The following is a 9030-nucleotide window of genomic DNA, read 5'->3' as shown; positions in this document are numbered from 1 at the left end:
AATTGCACTTAGAAAAGCTTACGACGATCCTGTAGCAAATTCACAAATTCGAAAAGACTTTTTGACCGGCATAAATTTGTTGAACTTCGCTTTCTATTCGCTTTCGCTATTCTTGCTTTAATTTATAACACAACGCGTAATGTGCTAAATTCAAAAGAAACTTTCCGAACAACCTAATAAATTAATTGGATAAAACATTTGAACTTTGAAAACTAAATATTATTAATAATGTATTTTTGAGAACTATGTGCCAATTTCTTATGGATGATCATATACTCTACAATGACCACAAAATTACTTATCAATGCTCTCATCTTAATATACATCGTAGTATAATCAAATTGATTAATGTACTTTATAATATCTTTCCCTTATACTATTAAGTATCAAGTATTTAACAAACTTCATTTTTACGCTAAATGATAAAAAATATTTACTGTTGCATAATAGTTTTACATATAATAAATAAGATAATGTACATTATTCTCCACAACTAAAAATTTACAAAAATATTTCAGTACTTATGTTAATTACTAAATAAATGCATTATTTAATTATTTAGCAAGATTTCCATTATATTATGCAATCAAAATTCTTGCTGCAAAATAAAAAATGGCAAGATTAATTACAAAATATGCTTACAAAAATTTTTATTTATTACAGATACTCCACTAACTAAATTCCACAATATAAAATTTATTAATGACATATTTAATAGAGGGAAGCGTATTTCATTTCTGTTGACATAATCGCATCGAATGATGCAATGAGCATAGAAAAGGCAGTCATTGCATATTTATATGTTCTACCATAACAAATGCTATATCGGTACACATTCGTGCTAATTAATAACACACATCTGGTTTTGTAAATCATTAGCATGTATCTTAATATATCACAATCTAATCTATTATTTTTTGTGGTGCAATTAAAATATAAAATATTCATAAATTTATTGAACAGCCAGTTTATTAATATTTTTCTAATTACTTTAGATTCGAGCTAAGTTAGACATCAGATCTAACGAAATCTGTCACAGCATATTTGAACTACTTTGAATGTCACGTGTTAATTAAGAAAGTCACGTATTTACAAGTATTGATTTAAAAAATCACATCTGTTTTCCCACAATATAGAAATATTATATAAATATTATTTTTACTTTAAAGCACCTCTTCAGAGTTTCTGTCTTTTGATTTGAAAAAGTCGAAATCTAATGTAAATATATCTGTATATCATCCAGTAAAATATTGCAAATAGAGCTGAATTTTTGCTCAGATCGCGCGGAAACGTCGCTTCTCACATATTTGAAATATTCCACTCTATCTGTTACGCGTGTTTCGTTTGCATTCCCGCTGGATGATATATAGAAAGAAATTTACTGGTTAAAAAAAAAAAAAAATTATTTATTAGTCCAACCTCGCCATAACGAAGCAATACTGGCTGCTGCACTTGTTACCAGGCCACCAGCAACACTTTGATGTACTTGCATACTAGAAGATTGCTGACTAGCCATCGCGCCAGAAGCAGGTACAGCCATTTCTGGACAAGCCATACTCGGTACCTATGTATATATATCGCCATGAATATCAGTATCTGTCAGTTAGATTTCTATCGAGTGAAAATTGTTAAAAAAGTATAATATAATATAAATAACTTACAGAAGTATGACTTACAGCCTCCCAGCCCCAACACAGATCTTCTTCGTCGGAAGCCGAATCGTCGCTATTTTCCAAATCAGGAACTAATTGATTATGAAGTTGTGCTATTACAGACGGATCAACTTCCATTGGTCCAATTCTATAATATTTAATATACATATATAATTATCGCACATTTACAAATTTTTATTCTATCTGTTAAAATTAAATTATTATGAATTACCTTCCGAGATCACTAATTTCAGTATTGAGCAAATGCATTAGATTTTGTAACGTATGCATGGGATGTAAAACTTCTATTTTGGTATTTTGCGTAAGACACAAATGTAATACATTACTATTTAGCCTTGCTACTTTTCTAGCGAATTTTTGGTCCGACAATTCATTTCCACAAAATTCTCTGAAGAAACAAGTCGGACATAGTAAAAATAGATAAAAAAAATATGTGATAAATATATTTACACATATAATTTTTTATACAAACCCGCAAGTAAGTTTATATGGTAGTTTCACATTAACATAATAGGCAAGAACATTAACCAATTGTGTTGCGTATGTCAAAGCAGCACTGATATTATACGCTGGATTGTGCATTGCATTTTCCTTGTTTGCACCTGGTACTCCGTCTTTATTTGCTGCAACTACATAACGCGTTTATACTTATGTAAAATGTTAATTATTGTACGAATTAATATAATTACCCCAAAGAGAATAAGCACTGTAGTCTCCTGTCGCTGGTAACGTTGGTTCAACTATACAATGATGAATTTCCAAAGAGCTTTCTTTTTCGCTAATCCATCTACCCCGTACGTACGACGTACCCGATGCATCCGCTAATGCGTTAGTAAGGACATCTGAAGTGGCACTGTCGCTATCCTCGCTGCTGCATAAACTATGAATAACGTTTATATAATCGAATTCGAAATTAATATCTTATACGATTCAATTATTATCCCTTTTTTTTTACCAAATTTTTTACCAATTATTTTTTTATTTGTACATAATTAACAAGATATTTTACAATAAAAATCTAACCTTTTATTTGGCTGCACCTTAGATAAAGGAAATATATACTGAATCAAGTGCTTGGCAGCAGTCCTGATAACTTTTTTTAATTGCTCCCTTTTTCTGTCTACAGCTTCTTTCTGTTTCTCCTGTTTAACTTTCAAGCCATTAACATAACGATATAATTTTTCTATTCTATCTTCATGCCGTGGTACTCGAAGAGTCAATTGGGAATTTACATCTTTTAAAACATTCAAACGTTGATTGCCTATATAAAAGAAAAAAAAAATTAAATAATTAACAGGAAATAAAATAGATAATTAGAACAAGTACAATAATTCTCAGACTTTGAATCCTACCTCTACTGATACTTTGTCTTGTTTCATTTACTAGAGATTGAAGTAGTCTGACTCTTTCTTTACATGTATTTATATCACAAATCTGAAATTAAAAGTTTTAAATACAAAACATTGCATGGCTACAGTAAATATGTTGTACAAGAAAATATACTTGTCAATCATAATTATTTGTTTAAATTATGTAACAATTTTCTGTATAATAGCTGTCATTGACTATACTAAAACTGACTGACTGTTGGCAAGAAACTTCTTCATGTGTTCATGTGTTAAAATAAATGTGTACCTATAAATAACAGTGTCTGTTGTCTCTTTATATATAGATAACAATGTAAAAGAAAGAAAGTTATTATTTGTAGAGGTACCAGCTTATCCTTTTGTTTGTGTCTTTCAAGAGACTTCATGCATTTCTCCTCTAGTTGGGCTCTGGCAGCTTTCAGCCTTACCAGTCGCATTTGTTTGTCTGCAAATCTAAATAACATCATCAGTAATTATAACCACAGAACAAGAATGCTTCCAATGTGAGGTCTAGATAGCTATAATGTATTTTCAGAAATAAACTTGGATTTTAAAGACGTAAAAAAAAAAAAAAAAAAAATGCCGAGAATATGACCCATATTCGTAGTCAGTTTTTTTATTTGTCCTAAGACAAGTAATTGCACTTGAGATAATCTTAAATATAAAAGAAGTGCCTATTAATATCGGCCTATGAGGAGAAAATTAAAACGTAGGACGTACCGTTCAGAGTAGACGGTGTTCGAATGTATAAAATCCCCGTTCTGCACGCACTGGCGACAGTAAAAAATCCGACGGCTGTTGTGGCACAACGGGCACTTGAGCAGGTTCATGCTTAGGCGACTCGACGCGTCTTCTAGCTCAGACGAGAGCTGAAAATCCGCGGGCGCGGTGCAAGAGCCGTCGGAGCTACTTGTCGCCATAACCAACAACAGCGACGGCGGCGACAACGATAGCAGCAAGCAGCAGCAGCAGCAGCAACAAGAACGGAGGTATAGCACGGACCCTCCTTCTCGTCCTCCGACTGGCTTGTATTGTGTTGTGTCCCATCAGCTGATCCGCTAACCGTTTACCCGCATAAGCATACTGGAGATAGACTGCGTGATTGGATGAACAGATGCGCCAAGCTAAGAAGCGACACCATCCTTCCACGAGAATCTGTCTCTCTGTCTGTCAATACTTGGAGTGGGGTAAAGATTTAATATAATTACTTTTCATCCTTCTCCGCTACTTTGGTAGAGAAAGATAAAATGATAATCGTGAACACTAACTTGCTCTTTCTCGTTTTAGCACCTTCATGCACCCTCTCTTAAGGTAGTATTACGTACGCTGAAAGGCAGATACGACGATTGACGGCAGCTAGCGAACGCGACTTTAGCGTCGTGTGCGTCGAGTTTCACATATGCCGCATGTATTATATACCGCGCCGGCCGGATTGCCGATGACTGATTTCTTCTCGTTCTCTCATCCCTTGCCTTTGCCGCCTAGCATTACGTACGCTAGCCGCTGTCACCACAGAAAATGCCTTATCTGTCTTTTGACAACGACATCGTCGGACGTAGCGATTGGTTGAGGGATAGAATATTTCTTGAATCTCTGTAAATTTTCTATTCCGCAGCCAATCGCTACGTCCGATAATGTCGTTGTCCACAGACTTCTATACTATTATACTTGCGCGCGTTCAGCAAAGAACCGCTCAGTGAGCTCTTACATTTGATGCATTCAGTAACATGGCGAAGTTAACCCACGTCATGTGGGGGTTATCTTCAAACTTTGCGGCAAATCGGTATTTCTCTCGATTATTGACGTGAGTAAAACTTGATTTCGTTGGCACGTTAAATTTCGCGGTAGCATTTTTCTTTTTAATTATATCGTATTACTGTACTACAATTAAACGAAACAATTTGTACAAGTATGCCTATATTTTGTGTCGATTTCAGTATTTACGTATTTTATTAATAATTAAAAAATGTTTAGTTACAGAACATGAAAATATAATACTAATGTTCATTTAACACGTTAATATAATTAAACCGTTCCTGTTTATTCTCAGTTTACCATGGTACAATATATCCACGGTTACATCATCCCAAGGAGTGTCAGCAGATGCTATTGTCAAATCTACAGACGATTTGATCATCAGCGACAGTTGTGTAAAACGTTTAAAAGAAATCGCGAATGATGACATGTGCTTACGAATTACTGTAGAGGGTGGTGGTTGCTCTGGATTCCAATACAAATTTGATTTGGATTCAAATATAAAAGAGGATGACAGGTAGGTTTTCTAGCTTTTTATATATATATATATATATATATATATATATATATATATATATATATATATATATATATAAATAATATACAACATAATATATAATATAAAAAAATTTATTATACAATAATATCAAAAGAATATATAATACAACTGTACATTTTTTTTTTTTTTTTTTTTTCCTCCTTATGTTACAGCATATTTCAGAAGGATGGTACTAAAGTAGTAATAGACTCCACCTCATTAGAATATGTGAAGGGGTCAACAATAGAATTCCATACAGAATTGATACGATCGGCTTTTAGAATAATAAATAATCCTTTAGCAGAACAAGGATGTAGCTGTGGTGCTAGCTTTGCTATTAAAGTAGAATAGGTAATAAATGTATGTTACACCCTGTTACATTGATTAATAAGGATGTTGGTTTGTAATTTAATGTAAATTTTTTAACTGTTTACCGAAGATTAATTGTACTTTATTTATATTATGCACAAAGCAATACATACGATTGCTTTGACAAATTTACATTAATTTTATCACAACACCTACTATAAACAGTAGCTGTACATATCTCTTACATCTTTTTTTTTAATATAGAAAGAATGGCTTAGAATTTACAATTGTAGGTATTAATTTACATTTTTACTATAAACGATTTAATTATCGATGTTTTACAAGTGGTACGAAAACAAGATTTCTTTGTAAATTAATTTAGATTATAAAATTTATCCTATACCAAATGTTGATGTATCGCTGTAAATAAGTATGAGCAGATGAGAAAAATAATTGTTGCACAATATGCAATATAGAAGAGTTAAACTTATGACATAAGCGTTCATAAAAAGAACGTCAACGAGTTTTTATTTTGATTTCATAAATAATATAACATCGAGTTAGAGAGCTCTTTAGCGCTTTCAGCGTTAAAGATATGAGTATGCACAAAGCCAGTGGTTTTCTTTCTGAATTACACATAAAACTTATGTTCGTAATTAAATCATGCCACTGAATGGAATGTCAATGATTGTTCTTTGCAATTCTGACCTGGATCACTTTTGTTTTCCTTTTTTACTATTCTGAAAAAAAATTATGCTTCTGATATTAATGTTTTTAATCGATATTGAATACTTGAACACGATATTCACTCGTATATACTGAATCTTTACCTTATTAGCTAGTTCAAATTTCAATTGTTGTATCTCCTCTGTTTGGAAGATAAGTTTCTCGTTCATATTGGCAAGATGTTCGCTCATAGTATTGAGCTGTACCTTGTAATTTACCTCCTGCGTTTCTTTTTCTTTTTGTATACTATTATAATTCGAAAGTGTTTCTAATAGCGCTGCTTCACACTTTTCTCTTTTCGATTCACTTGTATCTAACTGCACATGCATAACTTCGTTCTAGAAAACAAATAAATTTACATCATACGATGGAGATAGGAAAATATTAATACATAAAAACAAAGATAAAAATGTGTCTCATTACATTAGCAGCCATAGCTACATTTTTTACGTGATAGATGTGTTTTTCGTTGGTTAATCTTTCGATTTCTTCTAGAAAATAATCCCTAATTTTTAATTCACGAGCTTCAATTTCTTCCGGTATGGCAAAGGGTGCATTCAATTTTCCAATCTGTTGAGAAAACAATTAAATAATTTAATTAAACATATATAAAAAAGAAATTGAAGTAGGAAATGCAAACGATACATACCATATTGTGAATTTCCACAGGTTTTGATGGATTGCTATCGTCAACCTGTAAAATGGCCTCGACATCTTTTTGTTCCAGTTCATCATATTTTATCTTGAGTATATGATACTGAGCTTTCCAATGATTAATTTCTTTCTCTAAATCACAGGATTTCGCATAAAGAAATTCATTGCTACTTTCTTCTTGTGACCTTTGGGGCTTGCCTTCTCCGAGCGATTTCGACGATCTACGCGAGGCAGACGGCGAAGAGAACGGCGATGGTTCCGTTTGACGATGATTCGAGAGCACGCCTCTCGCATCAAAATCGTAACCGTCGCGCCTACCTTCGTTACTAGACCACGATACGGTCTCTTCTTGTTTCTGTTTATCGTTTAATTTCCTTTGCAAGTCATTTCTCTCTCTTTCTAATTTGTCTACAGTGCCTTGATACTGACACTCTGACTCTATCTTCGACTTCTCACAATAGTCGATCTTACATTCCAACTGCTGTACTCTCTCGTGCAAGCTTTCGATTTCACTGTCCTTATCACTGATCTGCGATAAGAGTTGAGCATTCTCAACAATTTTCTTCTGAAACTCTTCGTCCAAGATGTTATTTGGAGGCAATAGTGGCGGCGGAATCTGACTGTTCTCCGATGCTTTACCTTTACCCTTCTTAGGCTTGTTCTGCGCCTTATCGAGCTCTTCTTGCAGAACAGTTATACGCTTTGTCAACTGTTGATTGCGAAATGCCAAGCTGTCAATTTCCTGTTCAGCTCTCCGAAATTCCACCTCTTTTTCCTTCAACTGATTTCGGATGTCCACGTTACGTGCTTGTTCCTCTATTACAGCCTTTTTTAAAACGTTTGCTTGCGCACGAATCTGTAAATAATTACCTCCTTTTTAGATGCAATAAGTAGCAATTAATAACGCGACAGATCGAAGCAAGATACCGATGGTTTATCACTATCTAAAACAGCAGATGCTTTCCATTTAATAATATAAATCTCGGTAAGTGAAAAGATCCGTCTTTACGACAAAAGCTCTTACTTTCGAATATTCCGTGGCGATTTTTTGATACTTTATCTGCAGCTGACTGTTGGCACCCTCCATACCTTCCTTGCCCAGCCTGCCAGGACGCGCGCCCGTTAACGCGTTTCGCCACGCGGATACCGATGATTATCGACACCTGGACATCGTCCACGAGACTTTCGGGTGTTGCGCTCGCGGCGCTGGGGCATGCATCGTGTGCGCGTTTCCTGGCGATGACGTCGACGCGCTCGACGACTTGTTTATCGACAAGTCAGCACGTACACGCACACACACCTCCAGGAAGAATCCGGACGTGGCCGAAGGGGTAGGGGGCTTGAGCGATTCGAGCGTTAAGCCGCGATCGGTGAAGCCCTGCAACACCCCATAAAATGCGCGAACGCGGGGGACGATGCTCGCAAAGGAGGGCTGCAAGAGAACCGTGTCCTCGAAATGAAACGCCCCCAGCGGGACGTGATATACACGCGCGTTCTACCGTGCCATACCGTGCTGCCGTTCGCGTTGCACGACTTGTATGTACGTATGCGAACGTCACGTCGACGAAAGATATGCGCCGGATAGACGGAGGTCGGGCGATGTACGAGCGAGCTGCAGGCTTTCAAATGCGGGGCGGTACACGCCGATCAACGCCGATACCATATCATCCGCGTATCATGTAGCAAATTCCTTGCACTCGGGCAAAGAATTTAAAGAGAGGTTAAGAGTAAAGAGAGGTTTTACTTTAATGCATACAGGTTATCGCTAGATGGCTCTAACAGTTACGTACAACAGTTGCGTCAATATTTATTGTAATAGAAAGTCAGTCAATTCCATCTAATGATAATATAAAATAACTAATTAAATATATTAAAAAAAAAAAATTTATTTTTTATTTACTACAAAATTGAAGTGATATTTTCATGTGCCGAGCTGCATCGTTCAAAACACAACGCAGCAAGCATCGGATGTCGGGGGCCGGGGGGTAGAGGGTAAAGGAGAGAAAAT

At 35.2% G+C, this 9030-nt stretch overlaps 3 protein-coding genes across 6 annotated transcripts; 1 reads left to right on the top strand and 2 right to left on the bottom strand.

The window, feature by feature from the left end:
• Positions 1 to 635: 635 nt before the first annotated feature.
• On the bottom strand, positions 636 to 3960 carry Atg14 (autophagy related protein 14). Its single transcript, XM_070663370.1, has 9 exons — positions 3761 to 3960; positions 3388 to 3493; positions 3026 to 3107; positions 2697 to 2934; positions 2363 to 2553; positions 2146 to 2302; positions 1885 to 2061; positions 1662 to 1800; positions 636 to 1564 (listed from the first exon to the last, which is right to left on the bottom strand). Exons 1-9 carry the CDS (start codon positions 3958 to 3960, stop codon positions 1403 to 1405), a joined length of 1452 nt encoding a protein of 483 aa, XP_070519471.1. The 3' UTR covers positions 636 to 1402.
• A 124-nt stretch (positions 3961 to 4084) lies between these two features.
• LOC139106534 (iron-sulfur cluster assembly 2 homolog, mitochondrial) lies at positions 4085 to 6327 on the top strand. 2 transcript variants are annotated; one of them, XM_070663390.1, is made up of 4 exons: positions 4085 to 4227; positions 4328 to 4351; positions 5091 to 5312; positions 5507 to 6327. In XM_070663390.1, the coding sequence occupies exons 2-4, from the start codon at positions 4335 to 4337 to the stop codon at positions 5682 to 5684; spliced, it is 417 nt and encodes a 138-aa protein (XP_070519491.1). In that variant the 5' UTR covers positions 4085 to 4227; positions 4328 to 4334; the 3' UTR covers positions 5685 to 6327. The 2 variants fall into 2 exon arrangements, with proteins under 2 accessions (XP_070519491.1, XP_070519489.1); XM_070663388.1 differs by lacking the exons at positions 4085 to 4227; positions 4328 to 4351 and adding an exon at positions 4669 to 4844.
• Positions 5525 to 8756, bottom strand: LOC139106526 (uncharacterized). 3 transcript variants are annotated; one of them, XM_070663373.1, is made up of 5 exons: positions 8047 to 8756; positions 7018 to 7878; positions 6810 to 6938; positions 6473 to 6706; positions 5525 to 6382 (listed from the first exon to the last, which is right to left on the bottom strand). In XM_070663373.1, the coding sequence occupies exons 1-5, from the start codon at positions 8107 to 8109 to the stop codon at positions 6356 to 6358; spliced, it is 1314 nt and encodes a 437-aa protein (XP_070519474.1). In that variant the 5' UTR covers positions 8110 to 8756; the 3' UTR covers positions 5525 to 6355. The 3 variants fall into 3 exon arrangements, with proteins under 3 accessions (XP_070519474.1, XP_070519473.1, XP_070519472.1); XM_070663372.1 differs by having other exon boundaries at positions 5526 to 6401; positions 6792 to 6938; positions 8047 to 8754; XM_070663371.1 differs by having other exon boundaries at positions 5527 to 6382; positions 6792 to 6938; positions 8047 to 8753.
• Positions 8757 to 9030: the final 274 nt, after the last annotated feature.

This window comes from Cardiocondyla obscurior, linkage group LG11 (assembly GCF_019399895.1).
Source record: "Cardiocondyla obscurior isolate alpha-2009 linkage group LG11, Cobs3.1, whole genome shotgun sequence".
In the NCBI taxonomy this organism is placed as follows: domain Eukaryota; kingdom Metazoa; phylum Arthropoda; class Insecta; order Hymenoptera; family Formicidae; genus Cardiocondyla; species Cardiocondyla obscurior.
This window is presented reverse-complemented; position numbering and strand designations above follow the sequence as displayed.